Here is a 26,139-nt window from a genome sequence, read left to right on the forward strand (position 1 = left end):
TTAATATCCCAGATTCTCCTAACATACTTAAAATATCAAATATACTTAGATTTTCTCCCAAACTTACTGCAAAATTATTAGTGCTACAAGTCTGATTTATTTTGTTATCTGTACACTATATGAGTTTGATTTACTTCATATCCATACTTCATTCTCAATCTTTCTATGTTTAAAATACCCTCTTCAGGGGGTGCCTGGGTGGTGTATTCGGTTGAGTTTCTAACTCTTGGTTTCAGCTCAGGTCATGATCTTATGGTCATGATTTCATGGTTGTGAGATTGAGCCCTGCATCGGGCTCCACACTCCACTCAGAGTCTGCTTAAGACTCTCTTTCCCTCTCCTCCCGACCCCCTCAAATAAATAAATATATCTTTTTAAAAAATGCCCTCTTCAAAAACCAGTCTCTCACCCCAAATAGTTAGGAGTGACCTTTCCATTTGAATTGGGGTGACACTGTCAGCTGACTGCAGTGCATGCTGCCTGGAGAGCTGCATAGGAAACCACCCCAGTCCAGAACACAATGCCAAGAGGGAGTCTCAAGCAGCTTGCGTTCACAGACCACATTCCCTACTTCTCATGTCTACTGAATCTGCAATCCCTACCCTCTTGAGAAGATTCATCTAACCTATTTTATGCTTGATTCTATTCTGAATAGTTTTCCAGTTCTTTCCGTACATTGGCCCACAAATCTCAGAGATGTCTAAGTGCTCCAGAGTTGTATCCTGCATAGCATACAGGTATTCTCACATAGTGTGTGGCCGTCGGTCACAATTTGTGGATATTCTCATGACACGACTGTCCCTGCCCCACAGCTCCTGAAATTACCTATCTTCCCAGTTCAAAGACTAACTGAATTGAATCTGTACTTTTTTGAGTCCTAATTCTAGATTCCTGGGAGGGAAAATGTGAGTAATGTAGCTTTGGTCAGGCATCCACCTCTGGCGATCATGGCCTGGCATCAGGGTCCTGTAGTAGAACAGGGTCCTGTAGGAGCTAGGTCCTCCTCCTGGCTCTAGGAGTCTACTCTTGTGGGGTGGGTGGGGGACAGTTCTCAGAGAAGAGAGGGAATGAGTGGAAGACAGTGTGTGGAGAAGCAGTCAGAGGAAAGAGGTTGTTTGGGTGGTGCCTTCATGCCAGAGGAAGAAATCCCAGCAGGGCTCAGAGTAGCCTCGGGACTTAAAGTTGAAGCTTGTGCAGGAGGCTGGCAGAGGAGGCGCTCTGCACAAGACCCCACTGACCAGGATCCTCAGAGCCACCCCAGCCGAGGAAGGATTCCTTTTTTGCAGCCTTGTTAATCTTTTTCCAGTCTCTCCTTCTTGAAGCTATTTGATGCACCACTGGCAGCCAGTTAACTTTCCAAAAGCATATCAGTTTTAGATTCCTTTTCCTTAAAAATTTCCATAGCTTCTGGTGCCTACAGAATAAACTTTAGTGTGGTTCATGAGGCTTTGTAGTTTTGCCCCCGCTGTTTCTCCGGTCTCACCCCATTACTGTAACCTCTCAAGACTGATAGATCTGCGCATGCACCTCTGGGACAGGGCCGAGGCCACCACACAGTGGTGGCTCCTGTGACGTGAACTTCTTTTTTAGATTTTATTTATTTATTTGACAGAGAGATAGAGAGAGCACAAGTAGGCAGAGTGGCAGGCAGAGGGAGAAGGAGAAGCAGACTCCCTACTGAGCAGGGAGCCCGATGTGGGGCTTGATCCCAGGACCCTGAGATCATGACCTGAGCCGAAGGCAGACGCTTAACCGACTGAGCCACCCAGGCGCTCTCTTGACGTGAACTTCTTAAGAACAAAGGTCCATGCCCTTTTTCTCTCCTCCTCTGCCTCCTGAATATGAAAAAAAAATTCATATCTTTACATTGTTTTCTAGTTCACAAAGGCTTTCCTAGACACTTGGTGAGGTTGTCATCACAAAAACCTTATCCCATTGTAGGGATGAGGAGACTGAGGATTGAGAGGGTGAAGGGGCTACCATTTACTGGTAATCTGTTAGCTGCCAGACACAGCACTACATGTTTTCACATATTACCTGATTCAGTTCCCAGGACAACCTGGAGAGCTGTTCCCATTTTACAGGCTCAGTGCAGGTAAGTAACTTGCTCACGATTACATTTCTCATGCAGTTGAAAGTCAGATTTGAGCCCTGGTTTTATCTGGCTCCTAAACATGGGGTCTTTGCATTATCCTGCGATGCCTAGCCCAGTGCTGGCATTCATGACATGCTTACCTACTGTTGGTGGGAGAAATGAATGAGTGTCTTCCCATCACTTGGGTCACATACCCCAACCACTCAGGCAGGCCCCTGCAGCTGTCACATAGTGCAGGGTGTCAGGCTGGGGGTCTAATGATCCCTGCTACTTTTAGCCCGATTACTCGCTTTCTTTCCAGTGCTTACACCTGGAGACAGGGTTAGCAATCCCATCCCCCATGTCCACTACTGTGGCAAAAGCCAAAGAACATGGTAGTTAGCTACTCAGTAAGTATTTACTGATGGACAGAAAGTGAGAATGAGTAAAGGGTGGGTAAGTCTACAGTTTCTGTTGTGTTCTACTAGGAAGCTATCTGCAGATCAGAACGGGCGCTGGAGTCTTTGTGAGGCTGGGAGCGAAGGGGTTCATAACTCTGCCATCGTGAAATTGATTGGACCCAAGACCAGTATGAAAGTTCCTAGTCTGAAGGGAGTAATCCTTAAATCCCCCATGTGGTTTAAATGTAATTTGTGTCACTGTGAAGGAGTACCGGCAATGCAGGCAGATTCATTAGGCCAAATTGGGTTCGCTATGCTCGACAGTAACGTTTCCGAAGATGAAGTTCAACCTTTGCTGGAGAGCTAAAACAAATGAGTTTCTTAATAGCTGCCCCACTTAGTCCACGCGTCATAGGAAGCTTCATGTTCTTAATGCCCCTTCTTTTTTACCACACTTCACAGTTCATCTAACATTGCTGCTTCTGGTAATATTTTTATATGGGGTTGAGTTCTACAGTGTCCATAAAATTATGACTCAGGCTCATTTTTAGAATAGAAGCTTTTCTAGGGCAAGGGTTATATCTTTTTGCTTTAGTTTTGCATATTGACCAACACCGTGCTGGACATATGTAGTCACTGACAATGTTACTACTCTCTGTTCTGGGGTATAGAACTCTTTCCTCTGGAGGCTTAGATTCAGTGTGCACTTAAATTGCTGGGTATTCATTGACGTGTGCAAGAGCTGTGAGAGAGGGAATTTTCCCCAATCCATGCCTCGCTGGAGGGCTGGCTCACACACAGGGAGGGAAAAAGGTCCATGTGCCCACCTAGATATTTCCATGCAAGAGGGATGCGCTGGGTTCACCCACTGGGTTAACTTAGTGACCTGATTCTACAGGTTAGACATGTATGATCTCTTGGTGCTCAGTCACGACTATCCGTTTCCTTCTGCGTTAAATAATTTTGAAAATGTGAAGATGATCTACAGGGAAGGTATATTTAAACATCTTGAAATTAAGAGGCAAATAATAATCACCCCCGAGATGGCATATCAGGTAATTGGAAGAGTACCAGCATTACCAAGTTTGCAATATTTCTTTTAAGCTACTTTGGAAAGTTATTTTTTTAAATAGGATAATCTTTTTTTTTTTTTAAGATTATTTATTTATTTGAGAGAGAGAGAGCACGAGCACAAGCAGGTGGAGGGGCAGAGGGGATGGGAGAAACAGACTCACTGTTGAGCAGGGAGCCCTATGTGGGACTCGATCCCAGGACGCTGGGATCATGACCTAAGCTGAAGGCAGACGCTTAACCGACAGAGCCACCCAGGCACCCAGAAACTTTTTTAATTTTTAAGAATCAGAATAGTTACATTTGGAATACTTTCTGTATCAGTTAGTTTTTAGATAGTTAGAAACTGGTGCTAGGTCCAAAAGCAGGTTTAATTCTGGAAAAGTGCAGCTTTTACAGCACTTACGGTGTAAAAAAATATTTTTAGAAACAAGTTATGGTTCACATGAAAGCACACTGGTAAGCTGAGGTGTTCTAGCATGTGATGTGGCCACAGTCTTCAAGAAAAAAAAAAGTCTTTCCTATCCTTTGAAGCAAAAGCTGTTGGATCTCATGCTGTGAACAAACCCACTTTTATGCTTGTATTTTTTTATATTGAACATCTATTTTGAATTTGCATAATTATGCCTTGATTCTTCGTAACTTCTCATTTTATGAAATTGATCTGCATTAACCATAAACTAAATAAAATCAATGCGTGGGAAAAAAACCAACAAAATGTTAACTGTCTTGGTTCGAGCTTCGGGAACTGAGCTTCACAGAGAGAGTGGCAGACCACCAGCAGAGAACAGGATGGAATGTGTGGGCAGAGAAGCTTCAGCTGGGGCTATTGGCGCACCCTTATGACCAAGTGCCCTAAGTCTACCCTGGGATTGCAAGAACTTGTTAAGAAAACTACCAATTATGTGGTCGGTTGCTCTGTTATTCCCAATGAAAAGATTATGGGGTTGATATTTCATAAATCTTGATCTATTATTAAATATGTCAAGACACATATGCTGGCCTAATTTGCAAGCCTATCTAGAACCAGAGAAAACTTGGCACCAGACTTAAAAAAAAAAAATGAATAAAAAAATGCCTTTATTGTCATTGCAAAACAGTGGGTATGTAAACTGTCAGTACAGCAAGCTGACTTCATAAATTAATTTCTAAAGAATTTCATTTTTAAAAAGTAAATAAAAGCCCCACATAAGCTATAAAACGTGTTCTTTGGCCAACTGCTTTTTGGCTTACCAGACATGGTCTTGCGAATTGTTTTAATGTTACGTCTCGAGGTCTTCCCTGCACTTGGACCAGCACCATTTGTCGTTGGAAGCAGCCCAGGCTTTGCCACCAGAGGCTGCCTTCGGCTCTTGGGCCCGCTCACTCAGCTGGTCCTGCACAGAGCGTCCCCCTGAGCAGAGAGGGCAGTCTGCTGCTCCCAGTCCCGTTTGCTTTCGGACCTTGCTTGACAAGTTAGTAGGACAATACTCAGATTTTGTTTACCAAGGGATTATTCATGTTTCGCTTGAAAACCTGGACTCCAGTGCATCTCGGACTCTCCAAACATGTGGTGTAATTAGTCCTGGTTTACTTTTTAAGCATCCTTGACAAGTTCATCAAAACCTCAACAGTGGAGTTTCTTAATCGTCAGCTTCTGCTGAACTAGATAAGGAAGACACATGCATGCGTTTAAATAGATCATTAATAAAATCTCAGGGACAAGGGGTGCCTGGGTGGCTCAGTCGTTAAGCACCTGCCTTCAGCTCAGGTCATGATCCCAGGGTCCTGGGATAGGGTCCTGGGATGGAGCCCCGCGTCCGGCTCCCTGCTCTGCGGGGAGTCTGCTTCTCCCTCTCCCTCTGCCTGCCGCTCCCCCTGCTTGTGCTCTCTATTTCTCTGTCAAATAAATAAATAAAATCATTAAAAAAAAAACCTGAGAAGATGAAAACACAAAATTTAATCATATGTTCATATTATTTTCCCAGATAATAACTTGATCAGACCTTGTGCACTTAGAGAAACATACTTTTTTCCCTCCCCGTTTCGCTTACGTTTTCAAGGATTTGGTGCACCTCCGTTCCCACATTTCCCTAAGTTCAAGGGAATGACCAAGCTGTTGATCATTCAGGCATGTTTGTAGGTATCTACTCTTCTAGAGCTGAATGCTGTTTTGCTAAATCCTTGGTGGGCAATGAATAAATCTGTTCTGTTTGGCGACTTTCTTCCTTCCAACTGGAATGGCACATGGGAGGTAAAAAATGACTTGGGTATCAAAATGATGGTGATGTAAGGAAACCAGAGGTAACTGAGATCCCTCACTTCCATTTTAAGATTGACCTTTAGCTTGCTAGATGGCATGGGACAACTGTAGCAGCAGACGGCCTTCTCAGCAGCGAGTGCCCAGAGAGGCTCTGCGTTAAGGGGTGTCGGGAGCAGTGGGAGCTACACCAGGGTGTCCTGTTCACGATGAGCCTGCTTTTGGGGACTGCACTTGCTCCATCTTTGCCTGGGCTCTGCGAGGGGAGTCTGACAGCCAGCTGGTGTTTGTGACTGAAGGCTGCCAGAATCCTTTGGAGCGATCTAACGGGGGAGATGAGGCAAAAATAATTGAAGGGTATTTGGCGTGGTTATGTGGGCAGAAGTGTCCTCACCAAAACAGCTTGGAAGATGTGCTTTGTGTGTGGGTGTGGGCGGGCGTGTGGCCCTTCACTTTTCACCAGGGGTGACGACAGCAAGGACTTAACCCAGCTTCCTCGTTGAGAGTGTCTGACCTCTGTTTTAGTTACTCAGATGACACTGTTGCAGCTTCAGTTCGGACAGACTATTTTGAGGACCCTTGCCTGCTCTCCGGAACCCCTTGCTGAGCCAAGTGGTGAAAATGAAAGATGAGTGATTTTGATGAATGGATTTCTGGGAAATATAGAAAAATGGAAGAAGGTCCTCTTCCTCTGTTGACCTTTGCTACTGCTCCTTACTATGACCAAAAGCCGGGAACTAGTGGATTACGGAAGAAAACCTATTGTTTTGAGGCGAAGCCATGTTATCTGGAGAATTTCATCCAGAGTCTGTTCTTTTCCATAGACCTTAAAGATCGCCAGGGAGCCTCACTGGTGGTTGGTGGAGATGGGCGGTATTTTAATAAATCGGCGATAGAAACAGTAGTGCAGATGGCGGCCGCCAATGGGGTTGGTATACGATAATTATTGTTATGTTTCTGGCTCTCCACATATGTTTCTTTCTTCACTTTGCAGAAATATACAAAAGTACAAAGATTTGTATGTTGTGTACACCTGCTACTAACATCCAGTTAGTGTTTCATTGTGACTTCAGAGAACGTATATTGTGATATGACTCCTGAAATTACATTAGTCACATTGGGATATAGGAATGTGAGTTCGGCTCCTTAAGTGTTGTACTCTGTGCCTTTTGCTTGAAAAAATACCTGTTGCTTTTTAGACATTTGAAGCACACCCCCAGCCTTAAGCGGTCTTATCTACATTCTAACCTAGTTCCAAGGGGTACCCTCTCCTATGTAAGAAGGCTCTAATGAGTAGTGGAGAGAGGAGGATTTTGTTTTCTTTCAATGGCTTCCTTGTTGAAGTTCAGTCACTTGTCAAACAGGAAAACAAAAGCCAGGGCATGCTGTTGTTTGTGGATCCTGGTAGTCATGCAGAAATGCCAGGAGGGGATTGGAAAATGTTAGGTATAAGCCTACCAAGAGGACCTGTTACAGGGGAACCTGCTTATAATGACCTTGGACACAAAGAAGCCCTGTGTGCGGTGAATTTGTGCAGCAGGGTAGAGTTAATAACTCCTGTAAGACTATAATATAAGGAGGCTCTGCTAAGAGCTCTGCATTGTGAAAAACTGCATTGGCTGAATTAACCAAATCAGAAGGAATCTTGCACCAGAAGGCATTGATCTTGATAATCTAACAATTTGCACAGTCCCACTGATTTGCAGGAAGGTGGGCATCAGGACGTTGCTGTTTTTGCTCTGCAGATTCCTCTTTGGGACCAAAAATATATTTTTAGTGTTTTAAATTATACTTAGCAGTAATTTGGAGCACACAGTCCCTCAGAACTCATAAATTTTAAAAATCTGTTGTATTTCCTTTCTGGGAGTGATTCTGGTTCTGAGAACATAAAAATTTAGCATGGCAACCAAATGTGTTGGGCATTCATCGTCAGTCTATTTTAATAATACACCAAGCAGGTGTGATTGCAAAACCCAAATTAAAGACAAAAACAAAAACACACCGCCACATTAAATTAAAAAATGTTTGTAGATCCTAATGTTTATAATGCGAAGTTTCCTTCCTGCCCAGTTTCAGAATCTGAATGCCTCTCATGTAAAAATTGCTGATAAAGCACTCAAATATGAAATTATTATGAAGCATACACATTTTTAAGATAAAATGTGACATGCTATAAATTTCACCTTTGAGGAGAGCTGCAAAGGGAACAGTATTAAGATGCTTTTAATCTTTAGAGAAAGAACGAAAGGAACATTATTTCTCCGCATATATCTAGATTGTTGAGTGGATCTGGTACACTGTCCCCTTAGCTGTAATATATTTGGCTTCATTTCATTTTTGTGTGGAGCTGAAGGATGTGGAAGAGGTGGTAGGAATGTGTAATTCAGGCAGACCCCATAGACTTGTTCAGATTTACGATCTGAAGGTTTGCTAAATAATACATTTAAGTGATAATAATTGACTAAATATGGTAACTGCCTATTTGTTAGAGCTGTGGCAGGCCAAGCAATATTTTGAAATCTTCTCAAGGGCGTTCTTTATTTAAAATAGTGTTGCACTACATCAAAAACTAATGATGTATTGTATGGTGACTAACATAACATAATAAAATTAAATTAACTTTAAAAAAATAGTGTTGCATTTAAAGCAGTCATGCAACCAAACTGAATTACGTCAAACATTTAGTGGACCAATAAAGCACTTTAATCTGATAGAACCTATCACCTCCTAGATGGTTTGATTCCTTCTTTTTCTAACATATCCTCAATTCTGACGCCTGTAACATCCCTTTGATTGTGGACAGAGCTCTAGGGAGGAAATGTAAAGGAAAGATAATTTATTGCCACAGATTCTGGTAGAAGTCATTGTTCCTTCCTCACCTCTGTCAATACCCACTCCACCCTTAAGCCGATTCTTGGAAGCCTCTTCAGCCTAGTGAGCTAAATGAAGATCATTTCATTTTTTTTCTCTTTATTACACATTTATCTGGTGCATTTATGGACTGTAGAATATAATTAGCCTTTGTTAGAAGTTTCCCTTTGTTTTTATTTGCATAGAGCTGTCTGCATTTACAGGAAATTTTTTTTACATGATGCTTCTGTGAGCTAAGAAGTACAGGAAATTTTAACATACAAAAATAAGACATTAGTGGGGCCCCATTTGTAATACTGATATCTCATTTGGTCTCCAGAGCTTTAAACTTAGAGATATGTTTAGAAATAAGAATATGTGTATATGGCCAGCAGGGCAAAGAACGTGGAACTTGTTTTTTTGTGAAACATAAGAAAACACCAGGTCCTGTTTTTTAAAAGGAAAACTGAGTTTGCTCCCTGTCGTGTTTGACGATAAAATGGCGGGTAAACAGTAAGGTATCCCTCCTTGTAGTGTGAACTGTGTTATGCAAGAAGGAGTAGCAGGAGGGGGAGGGAAGGACAGGAAAGGCTGTTTGATGGGGGTACTTTGAGTACCAGCTAGAGGGAGTTATCTGTAAGTTGGTAGACACTTGGGAGCCAGGGAAGGATTTTTCTTTTAAGAAAAAAAAAAAAATATATATATATATATATATATATTTTTGGTAAAGTATATGTAATGTAGAACTTAGTGTGTCAGCCATTTTTAAGTACACACTTGGCAGTGGTATTAATTACACTCACAATATTCTGCAACCATCACCATTATCCATTTCCAGAACTTTTTTCTCATCCCATCTGAAACTCCGTACCCACTAAACAATAACTTCCCATTTCTCCCCCACCCTCCACCGCCTGGCAACCTCTGTTCTACTTTCTGCCTATGAATTTGCCTCTTCTGTGTACCTCATTTAAATGGAATCATACAAATACTTGTCCTTATGTGTCTGCCTTATTTTACCTAGTGTAATGTTTTCAGGGTTCATCCATATTGTAGCATGTATCACAATTCCGTTCCTTTTTAAGGCGGAATAATACTCCACTGTGTGTATATACCATATTTTGTTTATGCATTCATCTCTTGATGGACCTCTGGCTATTGTGAATAATTCTGCCATGAACATGGGTGTACAAGTTACCTGTTTGAGTCCCTGCTTTCTTTTGTGTCTATAGCTAGAATTGGAATTTCTGGGTCTTATAGTACAGGAAAGGTTTTTGCGCAGAGGAGAAACACAGAACTATGGTTTAAAAAGATGAACTAGCGCTCGGTGCCCGGCGACGGAGGCCCAGGGAGGCGGGCCGGGTCCCAGCAGCGTGGCCCCGCGAGCCTCAGCGGGTCTGGGGGCGGCGGTGCTCCCCGTCTGAGGGGCTCCAGCCCGACAGCAGCGGTGGCGCCCACGGCCCCTGCGCAAACGGAGGACGAGCCCGGAGTAAGGCAAAAGAATGAAAGAAGTAGATAATCTCAAAAGTATAAAAGAAGAATGGGTTTGTGAAACAGGATCTGACAACCAAACTCTTAGTGATGATCGTCAAAGAAATTGTGAATATTTTGTTGACAGCCTTTTTGAGGAAGCTGAGAAGGTTGGTGCCAAATGCATGTCTCCCACTGAACAGAAGAAACAGGTCGATGTAAGTATAAAATTATGGAAAAGTGGATTCACAGTCAATGATGATTTCAGAAGTTACTCTGATGGTGCAAGTCAGCAGTTTCTGAACTCCATCAAAAAAGGGGAATTACCTTTGGAATTACAGGGAATTTTTGATAAAGAGGAGGTGGATGTTAAAGTTGAAGACAAAAAAAACGAAGTATGTATGTCAACGAAGCCTGTGTTCCAGCCCTTCTCAGGACAGGATCACAGACTGGGAAGTGCCACACCAAAAATTGTTTCTAAGGCAAAGAGTATTGAAGTTGGGAATAAAAATAATTTGTCAGTTGTTCAACTAAACAATCTGGAACCCATCACTGATGTACAGATCTGGTTAGCCACTGGAAAAAGGATTGTCCAGAAATTTAACATTTCTCATAGAGAGAGACACAGCAAGAGAGGGAACACAAGCAGGGGGAGTGGAGGAGGGAGAAGCAGGCTTCCCGCTGAGCAGGGAGCTCAATGTGGGGCTCGATCCCAGGACCCTGGGACCATGACCTGAGCCGAAGGCAGACGCTTAAGGACTGAGCCACCCAGGCGCCCCAAGAAGCATATATTTGAATGGTGCCTTAGAATGTTCTTCTGTGACCCAAATTCCTTTTAAATGGGAGGAAGTCAAACTAAACAGGTGGGAAATGGAAGAGGGGATTTGTTATTCCAATCTAAGGTTGTTTCTTTTTAGGGAAATAAAATATTTTAATCTCAAAAAAAAAAAGATGAACTAGGTGGGCCTGAGTTGGAGGGATAGATTCAGCCAGGGTAGAATAAGGGAGGTACAGGTGGGAAAGAGAAAGGGGAGATTGAGTCAGGAGCTGTTGCAGTGCTCCAGACATTGTCAAGGGAAGGAGGATAATAGAGTAATACCTCCTCAATATCAGGTTGAGGATTAATATTCCCGAGGGTGATTCACAGGAGAGAGTCTTCTCTGGAAGGAGAGACTTTGATCAGCTGTTACTCTTCTTGGGCTGAAGAGAAAGAAGGTACCATGGACTTCCTTGCTTCTTTCTCTTGACTTTCTTGTTCTTACTCCTGATATAATCCCCTTATTCTTGGGCCATTACTGACTGCAGATCTCACCCTAAAGAATGGTAGAATAAGGGATGACTCGGGTGGTGCAGGTTAATATTCATTCACCAGTCTCCCTCTCCATACCAAATACATATAAGATCTGAGTACAAGTCAGTATAATTGATGTGCAAGTATGTGCAAGTATAATTTCCAGATAACTTCATCACACTCTGGCTGATTAAATTGCCATCCTTAATTAAGCCCCTCCTATTGAAATTATGGAACTGCTCAACTATAGACTTTCAGTCTTCTCAGAACCCAGAAACTGCTAGAAGGGAGAGATGTTACTGTTCTCACTGTATTGAGTTAGCTATTAATGGCCAGCTGTGATTCCTAATTTGCCACATGACCTTGCCCTGTCATCTATCCCAGTGCCTCCCATACCACCTTTCCATAAACACTTATTATTGCTTTTGGATGAATGCAAGAATGGACGAATGGGCAGCATCATAACTTCGGACCTCAGCTTCTTCATCTATACAACAGTCCTAGGGAGCAACTATGAGAATGAATCGAACATGCCATGGGTTTTAGAAAGCACTCTGCAGCTCAGTGATAATCATTAATAATGATTTCACACTGTCAGCAGGTCCCTCTGGTCTACAGAGGAGCCTAGTTATTAGCACCTACCCTGGTCATCACCACTTCCTGAGGGAGGCAAGGCATAGCAAATGTATTAGTCTAACAAACACTGTTCTGAGATGGACGAATGAGAGCCAAGAGGTGACTGAAATGAACTGGCTGCTTCCTGGGAGATGGTTGGCAGCCGAGGGGCTGATGATAAGGCAGGCAAGCTTTCAGTGACTTGTAGGATGGCAGAGGTAACAGTCCCAGAAAAGCTTCCCCAGGGAATCCAGGTATCATCAGACACATTTTCCACCGTAAGTCATTTCTTCAAGCATGTTTATCTTGGGTGGGGCAAAAAGAAATAACAAATGGAAATGTTTAAAACATTCCTGTCCCTTTCTTCTCTCAGAAGGGAGAATGGAATGAGGGCACAAACTCCTCATTTTATAAATCTTTTGATGCAGTAGTCAGGTTTTCTCCAAGTATGTTCAAGGAACTGATGGGACTTCTTCCTTCTTTTCCAACTTGGGTCATGTTGAAACAAATATAAATTACGTGTTAGTGAGGGAAGATTTAGGAGCTGTGCTGATAACATCTGTGAGAGGTACAGGAAGGTGAGTTAAGAACACAGCAAAGTACCACCTGTGGGTGGTTCTGATTGGTTTAATCAGTAATAACCCCCAGCATCTTCTGCCTTAGGCCCAGCAGGTAACCCAGGTACTCCCACACATGGGTAGGTATGTCCTGCTTGGAGGAGACCACCATATCAAAATCCAGGCTTGACTGGAAAGATAGGTTTATGAGATGGATTTTGTAAAACTCTTCATATAAAGTTTGCCCTTTTTACTTTTTTAAAAAAATTTTGATTTACAAAAAGCCTTCTCTTTGGGTAGAATTCCTTTAACAAGCTAAACTTGTATCTCACCGCCCCCCCAATGTGGTTTGAAAGTATGAATTGGATAAAAATGTGGGTTTTCTAACAATTTTTCAGTGAAAATTATGAACCTGGTCTGGAAAGACTGTTTCAAATACTGTTTTCTTGCCAGAGACTTAGAGCTCCCCCAGACCACACACTATTTTAAAACTACAAAGTCCCAAAAAACTCTCTGAAGGAATGGCTTTGTGAAGGAATGGCTTTGTTCTTCAATGCTGATTCTACTTCAATAATTATATTATTCAACAGTAACATTCTAATTCATAATAAAATAATAATAACCCAAGCTGTAGATGTTCATTAAAGAACACCTTTTCTGGTTCAATACTATTTCTTTGTCCATCTGCCTGTTGTTTTGGTGTTTCTCTGCAATAGCTCTGGATTTATCGATGTTCAAGTGTGCGTTCTGGATTTCTTCTCTTAGATTGGTCGCTTGGTCATTGGGCAGAATGGAATCCTCTCTACCCCTGCTGTATCCTGCATCATTAGAAAGATCAAAGCCATTGGTGGGATCATTTTGACAGCCAGCCACAACCCAGGAGGACCCAATGGAGATTTTGGAATCAAATTTAATATTTCCAACGGAGGTGAGTTTGCTGTCATTTTGAGGATAGTCAATTTCTGTTCATTAGGATAAACTAATCACCAAGGCCTTGGGGGGTCAGGGTTCTGGTTCTGATCCTTAGCAAGGGAATTATTTGTTTCCTTTTGGTGACAGTGGAATGCTTCTCATTCTGCTGAACCTGCATATGAGAAGCCATGCATGAAGGATCCTTAACATATTTTCTTCTAGAAAATTTTGATACTTTGCTTCCTAAATGATGGAGTGGCACATGTGCTCATGAAGAGGAATGGATGAGTTCTGTGTTCTTTGTATTTTCATGTCAGTCCCACGAAATGACCCACGGTTCGCTGTTTGATTTCCAGGTCCTGCTCCCGAAGCGATAACTGATAAAATCTTCCAAATCAGCAAGACAATTGAAGAATACGCAATTTGCCCTGACCTGAAAGTAGACCTTGGAGTTCTGGGAAAGCAGCAGTTTGACCTGGAAAACAAGTTCAAACCATTCACTGGCACGTTGACTCTCCTCCCCCACTGCCCACTCTAGTTCCAACTTGAACAGTTTGCCTTTCAAGGTTTTAATACAATGGGTCTTCAGTTTTGGAAAGATTGTGGTCAATAAGCTTTGCATGCCTTAATTAGCAGGTCTGGAGTTGGGTCTGGGAGTCCAGAGACCTGGGCTCTCGGGGCCCTGCCAGGAGTCAGCCCTGTGACTTTGGGTAAATCATTTCCAACTTTCTAGGCCTTGGCTTCCATACTTATAAAATGAATAGCCTTGACTAGAAGACCTGTAAGATCACATTCATAGCTAAATTTTATTGAGCTTTTATTGTACGCCCAACTCTTAACATGCATTATCCCACTTTATTCTTACAGAGCCCTGTGAGGGCAGCACTATCTGTATTCAGTTTTTCCAGATGAGGAAACAAAGGTTGAGAGAGCTTACATGACAAGCTCAAGATCGCATAGTCAGTGAGTGGGAAACCAGATTCAGACCCAGGTGTGAATGATTTCAAAGCCTGGGCTTTGATTCTTTATTTTTCCTGCCCTAATATTCAGTACAATCAAAGTCAGCCATTTGGGGGGCTAAACTGAAACTCCCTGCATAGGCAGCTGTGGTAGACATTTTGTGGTCGAATGCCAAGGTATTATCAGTAATTGATGGAGGAAATATTTATAACTTCATTCATATTAACACAACAATGATGAGATGGTTAGTAAGGCAATTTGTGTTTTGACCGTTCTAATGGGTACTCTTTCCTCTGGATTGCAATTTGATGGAATGCATTTTTTGTTTGAACCTACCCATCGAGAGCTGGCAGTTGCATCCTAACAAAGATAAACTGGCGCCTTGGTACATCTTGAAGACAAATTTTAGGGTTTAGGAAACACCAGTAGAGAGTTTCTTAAACTCTTAACGTTTTGAAAATGTTCTGACCCCTGCACGTCCAACAAGAACAATACTAAGTTCTTATATTTGTTTTATTCCTTTAGTGGTGCATGCGAAAAGTGGTTTATAAAAAATTTTTCCCCCTGCTTTTTACCATTAAGTCCCATGGCAATGGGCCTAGAAAAAGGAAAGAAAAGTGGCATTACATTTTCTGTTACTTGTGACACCAAAATATGTTTCTTATGGTGATAGGCAAGGAGTGTGGCAGCTAGCAGAATTTACAGTCAGGCAAATCTGTGTCAAAAATCCCATGTGTGCCCCATCCCAGCTGTGTGGGAAAGTTACTTCACCTTTCAGAATTTAAGCTTTCTTGTCAATAAAATAGGACTAATAACATTTACCTCTCAGGAATATTGTTAGAATTGAATAAGAGATCATGTAACAGCCCAGGCATATTGGAGCTGCTCGATAATTATCCCTTTAAAGTAGCTCTTGTGGGTTTACAGCAATATAATCATTTTAGAAGATAATATTTCTTAAAAAAAATTTTTTTGAGGGGGGTGGGAGGGGCAGAAGGAGAGAGAGAGAGAGAATCCTAAGCAGGCTCCACGCTCAGCACAGAGCCTGACATGGGGCTCGATCTCACGATCCTTGAGATCATGACCTGAGCCAAAATCAAGAGTCGGATGCTTAACTGACTGAGCCACCCAGGCGCCCCAAGGATAATATTTCTTAATGTGTTTAGTTCACCCATCTTTTAATGTTGCTTGTTCTCACAGTGGAAATTGTGGATTCAGTGGAAGCTTATGCTACAATGCTGAGGAACATCTTTGATTTCAATGCACTGAAAGAACTGCTTTCTGGTCCAAACCGACTAAAGATCCGTATAGATGCCATGCATGGAGGTATGGAGCCATTTTTCTTCCCTTCCTTTCTCTCAGAGATATGAAACTGCTCTCTATCTTGTGTATCATGATGCTTTAATAAGCCTTTTCTCAAGACTCTCTGCTTCACCGTTTTTAAATAGTGATTTTGCAACCGTATCAGAGCACTATTCACATAGATAAAAATCTAATTGAGTACAACAAAAATGGTAGAGACATGACTCATGGTAAGGTAGCGAGAAGGTCAGAGTTTTCACACTAAGCATCAGGTTTTGAGTAACATGCACCTGTTTTTGTGGATGCTTCCTCCCCCTCAGGAGATACCTTACATTCTTCCTAAACGCCCCTATCTATTCCAAGGGGGTGGGTGTCATTTGCTGGATGAGGTAAGCATGCTCCTGAGTCCCATACCCCACTCGGCTGCCCCCACATGTGCCTTTTCTTAGAAGAGCAGAGCTTACAAGAGCAAGCTGAGGATTAAATTCAGGAACAACAGTTGGGTATCTCTCCCTCTTCTTCCTCTGTGGGTGTGTGGCCAGGTCAGCAGAGACAGCAGCCGTCCTTGTGGACTAGAACCATGGGGCTTTCTCACATGGAGGAATATGGGAATTCCCAAGCACTGAGGTTGTTTATTTGTTTTGTAATAAATTTAGAATTTTAGAATCTTTGAGCAGGAGGGATTCTCCCTGGTTTTGGAATCCAGCTGCCTGCCTGGTTGGGATTGAACCCTTTCGATGGTGCCATTAGGGCCTCCTGTTACACTGCAGAACCACAGTTAGAAAACCTTCTTCTGGTGGGCTGAAATCTTCTATCCCTGAACCTCACCTTTGAGTCCTAAGTTGCCTCTGGAGTCTCACACAATGAGTCTACTTCCTTACTTAGATAATAGCTATTTTGTCACTTCAAACCATTCAACAGGCACGTATTGAGTACTTAGTACGTGTGTGCATGGGGGGTAGGCAGGGACTTAGTCAGGGACTTGTGATGCTTGGGGAGATGGGATGGGTGGAAAACTCCCAGCAAAATGAGGGTTAGATAGAATTTCAAGTTTTCTCTTTGGGGTGTGGAAGAAGGCATAGCTTGACTAGCAGTATCAAAAAAGGTTTCCTGGAAGAAGTTGGCAACCAACTCAGCTTTTATGAAAGAAAGATCTAGGACGGTCATTTCCAGCTGAGGCAATGGCTGGAGCAAAGCCATGAAGGCTTAAGAGATGTTATGTTAGGGAAATGAGGAGAATGGCTTAAGAATGGGCTTTAAATGTTAACTAACTAGATTTTAAGTAAAAACTAGAAATACAAAATAAAAAGAATGTGTTTGTGATGAGGTGTGGGGTAGGGGAAGCTGGTCATGAAGTAGACTTCGTTCTCCAGGCCTTTCGGGGGTTCCTCTAATGCCTCAGTTTCTGTTTCCGTCACAGCCATGGGTGCCTTGACCTTATTGTGTGGTGTGTCCATAGCCTCCTTAACATGTGACCCCTAACTGGAGAAGCATCTTCTACCCTGTTCCGACCTCTGTGGCCTACATTGGTGTCTGTACCTTCCTTGATGAAAACACATTCTCAGCATTTTAGAGATGAATGTTCTTGGAAGTTGTACAAAATGTCACCATAAAAGTATGTGACTGGTTTTTCCTCTTGTTGGTAGTTCTTTTTGTTTGTTTGTATTTTTAGCCGGATATGGGCTCTGAATCCCAGTTCCCACCCCCACTCCTACTGGATATGTAAATTTGGACAAATGGCTTCATCTCAGACCAGTTTTCTTATCTATAAAGTAGAGGTGGTAATCATAATGCAAATATTTATAACATATGTGCCAGGTACTGTCCTCAGGGCTTCCTCTCTATTGTTGAATCCTCACACCAGCCCTATTAGGTAGCTACTATTATTATCCTCATTTTGCAGATAGGGTAGCTGGAGGCACAGAGAGATTAAATAATTTTCCAGAGTTGTACAGCCCATGATTAACCGAGCTGGGATTTGAACCCACTCTGATTCCAGAGTCCAAGCTCTTTAAGCACGAAGCTCTTACCACATTGTGAGCTCTTTTTGGTTTTGAAGGAGTGAGAAAATGGTTGCAAAGCACCTGGCAAGGTGTGTAGTAGGGCCTTCATAAAAGCTAACTCCCCTCCCTTCCCCCATTCTCCTTCATCAACTAGCCCCACCTTTTCCAACCGAACCCCTCATTATTCCTTTTGGCAAAACCTTCCGTCCCAGTCAGACTTACCTCTCCACTGGCCCCTCAATATAGGCTTCCTGTTCTCACTGTCATTCATGCCATTCTCCTTAGAATGCCTCTTCCTCCTGCCCCGTTCCTGACAAGCTTTCATAAGTCATAGTTTCCGATTCTCATTTCACATTTTATGTAGTCGTGGGACCGTACGTGAAGAAGATCCTCTGCGAAGAACTGGGTGCCCCTGCAAACTCAGCAGTTAACTGTGTTCCTCTGGAGGACTTCGGAGGCCACCACCCTGACCCCAACCTCACCTACGCCGCTGACCTGGTGGAGACCATGAAAACAGGAGAGCACGACTTCGGGGCTGCCTTTGATGGAGACGGGGTGGGTACAAGTGAGTTTAAGTGAACTCTGATGCAGGCCAGGCCTGGTCCTACACAGCGGGAAGAAGCAGGCTGCTTCCGTCAGGCCCTGTGGGCTTCGTGAGTGAGTGACCGTCGAGGAGTCCTCACTGCACATGGGGTCAGGGCTAAATTATTAGAAGACCCTCTTGAACAGAAATGAGTCCATGAAATGTCACCCATGTGTTTAGTTTTAGACATTCGTGTTTTCTCAGAGTGGCAGGGTGATCAGGGCTCAGTTATGATATAATGACTAGTGCTTTGTGAGCTGGTCAGGTTCTAGAAATCCATCCTAGGTTTATTCAACTCCTGGAAAAGGTTTTGGCCTTAAAATATACCTGTTTGTTCATTCACATTAGCTGAAAGATAAAACTATAATGAGAGAATTAACCTTTTATTCCTTCTCTATAATTAGTATCTTTAATAAGCAGTCTGTTTTATTTATATTGGTGACTGTACAATAGACAAGGAAGAGATGTATTTTAGTTAGGTTTGTATCCTTGGTACTACACATGTTTTACTTAGCCAAAAATATATTTTTATTGCTCTTGTTATTTAAATTCAGCCAGAATCCATTATTTCCTAAAAAAATGAATTTACCCATATCAAAATTTTGGAAAATTAAAAGGGTCCCTAAAGACATTATTTTGCAATGCTCCTTTCCGAAGCAGTGCATGATGGGAGTTTTTCCTCCATACTCTGAGTTACTTGAGTGCTTCCTTATACCAGGCACCAAGGAAGCGGTGAAGGTGGCAGCGTTGTTTTGCTGGGTCCTGCATCAAATGGAGGGGCCGTGATTTAGGAGCCCTTTCTTGAAGAAATCTGCTTTGTTCCTCGAAAGATGCCTGGTAGACCCACCAAACTGTGTGAACAGCCAACGTTTCCTTTCTTATTTCGATCTCTTCTCTCCTTTGGGAGAGAGGTGATTGATTCCAGAGTTTGGAAAAGGTCTGGGAGGTTAGAGTCAGCTGGACTCTGGAGGAAGAACAGAGTTTTTGGTTCAGAAGGAGTTTGTGCTTGCACTTTATTTGAGAACAGTTTTAGTTTGTTGGCACGGCGGTGCCGTCGGTGTAGTGGTGTCCTGTGCGGATCCATTAGAAACAAAGTCGGGGGGGGCGGCGCCTGGGTGGCTCAGTCGGTTAAGCGACTGCCTTCGGCTCAGGTCATGATCCTGGAGTCCCGGGATCGAGTCCCGCATCGGGCTCCCTGCTCGGCGGGGAGTCTGCTTCTCCCTCCGACCTTCCCCCCTCTCATGTGCTCTCTCTCTCTCTCACTCTCTCAAATAAGTGAATAAATAAAATCTTTAAAAAAAAAAAAAAAAGAAACAAAGTCCGGGGTTTAGAACCCAGTATGGATACAGGTGTCAGTTTTATAATTTAAAATTTAATTTAAAATTTATAATTTAAAATTTTATCCCCCCATGTAAGATAGTTTTTTTGTTTTTTTTTTTCAGCAGTTTGATTAAAAGCTCTTCCTTTGAATCCCCCCTTCTCTCAAAGGATCGAAACATGATTCTGGGCAAGCATGGGTTCTTTGTGAACCCTTCAGACTCCGTGGCTGTCATTGCTGCCAACATCTTCAGCATTCCGTATTTCCAGCAAACCGGGGTCCGAGGCTTTGCCCGCAGCATGCCCACGAGTGGGGCCCTGGACCGGTAGGTCTCCATTCCCTTGGCCCTCACCAGGCTCTTCACCCCTTGCAGCTAGGACATCTGAGGCATAATATGTGCTTTTTATTTTATTAAGCATTTTTTATTGAAGTACAATTAATATACAGTGTTTTATTAGTTTCAGGCACACAACATTGATTCGGCAATTCTGTGTATTACTCAGTGCTCACCACAATAAGTGGAGTCCCCATCCGTCACCATACAGTGTTATTGCAATGTTACCGAATGTGGTCCCTACGCTGTGCTTTTCATCTCTGAGACGTGTACCTCTTAATCCCCATCACCTGTTTCACCATCCCCTCATCCACCTCCCCTCTGGCAACCACCAGCTTGTTCTCTGTATGTAAGAGTAAGTTTGTTGGTTTTTTTGTTTTTTCTGTTCCACATATAAGTGTTTATTTTACGAAGGAATGAGTGGGTTTTTTCTGGATTAGATGTTCCCTCTCTGTGCTTCCTTACAACCCTGTGCTTCTTCCATTCCAGCACTTACCACCTGGTTCCGATAGCTTGTTTGCTTACCTGTCTGCCCTGCTAGACTACAAACTTCTACAGAGAAAAGACTGTCTTATTCACTAAAGTATATACCATGGTATGCCTGGCACATAGTAGGACACACATACACACATACACCCCTTTAAAAAAGGAATGACTGAATGTTACTGAAGAAATGAATGGATGGCAGCCCCACAGTACTGAAGACATCACTCTGGAGAACCATCCCTGTCCTTTAGCAGGTGTGCACAGAGTTTGAGTGAAAGAGCAGTTTGAAGGAAGATCAGTATGTCAAAGAACTTCCAAGTCCATCCCTCGCTGGGTGCCCATCCATACACAAACACAGTAAATGTTCATTTATCCAAAATCCAAATAAACAGAAAGCTCAAATAGTTAAGGAAAATTATATTCAGTTTTTATGAGAAAGGACCCAGTGACAATAAACACTTGGTATCTCAGATTTGCTTATTTGTTTATTTATTTATTATATATCCCCTCATTTACAAAGGCTTTAAGGTGGCTTGTGTGACCACATCTGAAACAATTAAAAAATAAAAGTAATACATAGTAAATGAGGACTAGGGAGAATGTTAATTAGAACATATTAGGTGCCCAGTAAATGTTTGCTGAATGAATGGATAAGGAATGAGTGAATAAGTAAAAGGTCAAGGTCAGAGAAGAAAGCAGAATGGATATATCTAGGTTCTCTAGTAATAACTGATGTTTATTGAACATTGCCTTGTGCTAGACATGAAGTACTCTATGTTTTAAATCATTTAATTCTCAAACCAACCTCATGAGGTCAGTGCTATCTATAACCCCACTTTACAGGTGGGAAAACGAAAGGACAAAGAAGTAATGTAGTTTCCCCAAGGTCACCCAGCTAGTAAATGGCTGAGTCAGAATTTGAACCCAGAACCATTGCTCCTAATTGGGCCCAACTGGGCCCTGTAGTAGTTTCCTACCGTGGGGGAGAGAAGGGGGAGGGGTATGTGTTAACTCAATTAGTGCTAACTTCCCTTCAGCTAAGAAGAAGTTAATATTCATAGAATATTATGAAGATAATATTCACAGAATGGTTTATAGTCTTAATTGATCCTCACAGCAATCCTGTCCTAAAGAAGAGGAACCCAAAGGTCAGAGAGGTTAGCCATCTTATTGAGGACCTCACAACTAAATCAGAGCTAGAATTAGAACCTGATGCTTCTGCCACCAAGCCCTGCAGCTGAAACCCTGTGAGCTGGTTTCGGCCAGGCTGTTGTAATTAGACCTAGCAGGTCCTGAAATAACTTCCGTGTCATCCAAGAGCAGTTTAATTCTAGTTTTTGGAAAAATTGATAATCCACATATAGAATCACAATAGAAATAACTCATTACCCAGGTAAAAGTTTATTGTACTCTCAGCTTTCAAGCTTATAGATTTCATTTTCTTCAGATGTTAGAATCTAAATGTGACATTGCCTTGCAGTAAGGCGAGCATTCTGGAAGGCAGAACTTATTAAAACAGTGAGTGAAATGTAGATTAGTCTTCCTTTTCAGAGGGAAAGTGATCTTAAAAAAAAAAGTCATTTAAAGGTTCTAGTCTACAGATATATAGGAAGGAGCAAAAGACGTGTTGGAGGGGACAGGGGACCAAGGAGCCGTGTGGGGAAGTTGGTACAAATGGGAGACCCCCTGGACACTGTCCTTTCTGGGCCTTCTGGTGAAATGAAAGGAGCATTGACCGAGCAGCTGAATAGCAGGCCATTGGTTATCCTGGCTCTGGGACCTGAGGTTGGTCACATAACATCCTAGACCCTGTTTCCTTTTCTGTAAAATGGTGGCCTCCTAGACCCAATATTCTATGATTCTGTGATGTGAAGTACATCAAAACATCATTCTTTTGTTCTTGATGGAATGCTGATAGATGCAGTCTGTATCCAAAACACATTGGGTTTAAATAGCCTCAAAAATAGCCTTGCACATTTTGCTACTGTTGTTCCTTCTAAGATATTAAACTCAGTGACCTGAATTAATTCTTCCTTCTTCCTCTTTTACCCCGTCTTCTGACTCCACGTATAATAGCCCATTGTGCACAAGTTTTCTCCTACGATTTTCCACCCATCTTAGAATTATGTGTACCTCTGAGCAGTGCTAAATGGGACCCTTGATTACAATAACGGTTGCTAGTTTCCCTCCCTCACGTGGCTAAGCTAACAGTCCTGCTGTGATGTAACTTTGATTTCATGCCTTTGAAGGGTGGCTCATGCTACAAAGATCGCTTTGTACGAGACCCCAACTGGCTGGAAGTTTTTCGGGAATTTGATGGATGCAAGCAGACTGTCCCTTTGTGGGGAGGAGAGCTTCGGGACTGGTAAGTGCGTGGGCCCCGTGCTACCGTTTCCTTTCCTGTAAACACGACTTGCGGAACGCTCTGACTGCTAAGGCAGGACTGAAATAGCACCAGTGGCCGATGTGTCCTAAATCAAGATGCAGTTTATTTATAACAACCCTGATGAAGTGTACACATTTGAAAAGCCGTGAGCGTGCTTAGCCGAGGAGGGCTAATTTTACTTCCAGAGGATCACATCCACAGAGACAGGAAGTTTGGGAGCCCCCTCGGGCGGCACGGTCACTGAGTCTGTAGAGATTAAACAGAGTGATAAACATGTGTTTCTTCCCTCCGTGGCTAAGGAAACTTTTATAAATGTTTTCCTTTCTGGGAAGAAATATGGTGGAGCGAGTCAGTTTTTCATTTTTATTTAAAAGGAGGTTGCAGCACAGCATTAAATCTTTCTCTTTAACAGGCCCAAGTTTGCTGTAGCAACAAGTTATGATTCATTAAGGTTAAATGAAAGGAGGCCATTAGGGTGGAGGGAAGTTGCTAGGTGATCAAGAAATTAAAAATATGTCCTTGGGGCACCTGGGTAGCTCAGTCGTTGGGCATCTGCCTTCGGCTCAGGTTATGATCCTAGGGTCTAGAGATTGAGCCCTGCATCGGCCTCCCTGCTCAATGGGGAGTCTGCTTTTGCCTCTCCCACTCCCCCTGCTTGTGCCCTCTCTCTCCCTCTCAAATAAATAAATAAATAAATAAATAAATAAATAAATAAATAAATAAATAAAATCTTAAAAAAAATATGTCCTTGTCCGTGAGGATGTCTGCATAAATTGTTAGTATGATGAGGGAGGGAAACGTGGTAGGCTGGGGGACCTTTCAGGACCCTTAGACCCTACTTTCTGTGCTCTCCCCCCTCCTCTCTGCCTGTCCAAATGCTGACCTGAAGTCCTACTTCCATGACCTTCCCTACTGGCTCACCCTACCGACGTCAGTGTCTCACCTCTCTAAAGCTCCATTCAGGCATGTGGCCCTTTTCCATGTGTTGGTCTCCAGCCAGGTTGCAAGGTACTTCACTGGCTGAATTTCTTCTCCTCTTAGTCTTTTTATCCAGTATTTTGAAGTAAAAGAACTGATCTTGGTCCTTCAGTACGAAAGCAAAGCAAAGATCGAAATCTAGCCTTCTATAAGCCTTGTAACTGAGTCGCAATTCATACCTGGTTAAAGAGAATAGAATGCTGATTTTATTTCATTTCCTACAAGTCCAGGGGTAGGGTGGGTAGAATGAGCTGGTAAATTTGAGACACCTGTATACAAAGTTCTCAGAAATGTAATGTCCTTGAGGGAGTGGTAATGTTCCTTGGGAATGAATTGACTTGATAGAATTGGAGGATATAAGAAAGATGGATGTGTCTTGGGATTGAAGAGTGTCCACAAAGAAAACTTGGTGGTTTCCCAACGTTCTGTGTCTTCGGTCAGAGAATACAAGGCTTAGCCCTATCCTACTTCATAAAATATGGATGATGCCATGTTACTCCATGGGATACCAGATGAATGCCCATGAACCCATGAGGTGGTCTTATTCCATGAAATACTGCCCCCCCACCAATGTTATCAAGTGCAGGCTTGCTTTCAGTCGTTCTTTTCTATGGATGCAGCTGTCTTTGAAAGCAGGGACCATGTCTTAACCTTTGGTTTCCTAACCCCCTGTACCTGTATCAGTGCTGAGCATAGTGAAAAGGAGAAAAGTTTAGAACAAGGTTTCCTGGGATGTTTGGGTGTATGGAAGGATACTAATTCCAGGAGAGGGTTCTGAGTTCAGCAGAGATTGGAAAACTTGGAACACAGCTCTCTGCTTTGGATATTCATAATGATACTAGCATTCGAAGATTCCAAAACATTCTACTGTAAGGAATCCTGTTTGTACAGTTTTACCTAAACATAGTTAGCTGCATCTCTCTTTCTGTCTTTGTGTGTGCCTGTGTGTGTGGTATATCTAGTGACATCTTGCCCCACAGATCTGTGTGGGAAGCACTGGGCAAGGTGGGTGCCAAGCCTGGAGCCATGTAGGAGTCCCTGATGTGGACTGGCTGAGAACACACGTGGGGACAGCATAGCACAAGGGGTGCCTCTCACGTGACAGGGCTTCACCTCTTGGAAGGCAGCTTGCAGGTCCTCTCCTCTCCAGCTACCCATCCTTACTTCCCCCGCTCATTCCTCACTCCACATTGTTTGTATACCCAGCACCAGCTTCTCGATGCTTCCAAGTTCACCATTGCCTCTTAGATCATGTGCAGAACTGAGCCCAAATCCATGTGTGACCTAACTGAGAAGTAAAGACCAGAGTGGGATGATTATTTCTAGAGAACTGGGCCCTGTGCTTTTTTGGAAATAACTTTCACTTATGCTAGCTTTCAGGACATTTCTTAATACTGTTTATCCCATATAATGTTGATAATTAAGCCCCTTTAAGTTTTTACTCAGGAGAATTTGCCAAGAAAAATTTGTTGTTCATGTTACATTTGAGGGATTGATTTATTTGAACCTGGACATTAGAGTTTAAATTATTTCTTGTTAAAGTTTTTTCCTCTTTATTTATTTATGAACCCATTCAAATACTAAGTGCCAACCATGATTTTATCTTCTCTTTGTGTAAGACTGTTGAATCACAGACCTGTACCTCTGAAACAAATAATACATTATATGTTAAAAAAGAAAAAGAAGAAGATAGTAGGAAGGGAAAAATGAAGGGGGGGAGAATTTGGAGGGTAAGACAAACCATGAGAGACTATGGACTCTGAGAAACAAACTGAGGGTTCTAGAGGGGTGGGGGGTAGGGGGATGGGTTAGCCTGGTGATGGGTATTAAAGAGGGAACATACTGAATGGAGCGCTGGGTGCTATACGCAAACAATGAATCATGGAACACCACATCAAAAACTAATGATGTAATGTATGGTGATTAATATAACATAATAAAAAAAACAAACAAAAAAAAACAAAGAGAGAATGCATCAAGAGAATAATCCGCAAACTTCTTTCTCTTTGAAAAAAAGAAAATTGTTCTGTAATGTTTCTGAAACAACCATTTTGAAAACCAAGCTGCATAGCTCTAAGTCTCTACTGCTGTGAGTGAGTCGCAGCTGAAGTTATTTAACTGAACTTGTGCTCTCCTTGCTTATAGAGGAGTTTATCTCCACCTGCTAGTCCCTTGCTGGTGAGTGCTTCCCGCAGTTTCTTTATAGAGTTTCTCAGGGCGGATGTTAGTGACTACACAAGCTTTGCAGTATTTCAGTTCTGTAGCTTCATTGAGTACAGGGTCATTTATTTCTGTATTTTTCCGGGTGA

General features: G+C 42.6%; 2 protein-coding genes across 3 annotated transcripts in view; both read left to right on the forward strand.

Annotated features, from left to right (window-relative positions):
- PGM1 (phosphoglucomutase 1) overlaps positions 1 to 26,139 on the forward strand; it is a 62,603-nt gene that overhangs the window by 20,897 nt on the left and 15,567 nt on the right. Inside the window, exons 1-7 of one of the 2 annotated variants that reach the window (XM_044914043.1) lie at positions 6,414 to 6,713; positions 13,334 to 13,496; positions 13,837 to 13,983; positions 15,641 to 15,766; positions 18,110 to 18,300; positions 19,817 to 19,971; positions 22,716 to 22,831. In XM_044914043.1, the coding sequence (XP_044769978.1) occupies positions 6,414 to 6,713; positions 13,334 to 13,496; positions 13,837 to 13,983; positions 15,641 to 15,766; positions 18,110 to 18,300; positions 19,817 to 19,971; positions 22,716 to 22,831 (1,198 nt within the window). Of the gene's footprint in view, positions 1 to 6,413; positions 6,714 to 13,333; positions 13,497 to 13,836; positions 13,984 to 15,640; positions 15,767 to 18,109; positions 18,301 to 19,816; positions 19,972 to 22,715; positions 22,832 to 26,139 lie in introns of those variants that run through there. The other variant, XM_021679997.1, reaches the window with a different exon arrangement.
- On the forward strand, positions 10,126 to 11,974 carry LOC123324546 (UBX domain-containing protein 2A-like). The gene is made up of 2 exons (XM_044913795.1): positions 10,126 to 10,732; positions 11,781 to 11,974. The coding sequence occupies exons 1-2, from the start codon at positions 10,138 to 10,140 to the stop codon at positions 11,972 to 11,974; spliced, it is 789 nt and encodes a 262-aa protein (XP_044769730.1). The 5' UTR covers positions 10,126 to 10,137.

This window comes from Neomonachus schauinslandi, chromosome 4 (genome assembly GCF_002201575.2).
Source record: "Neomonachus schauinslandi chromosome 4, ASM220157v2, whole genome shotgun sequence".
Classification (NCBI taxonomy): Eukaryota; Metazoa; Chordata; class Mammalia; order Carnivora; family Phocidae; genus Neomonachus; species Neomonachus schauinslandi.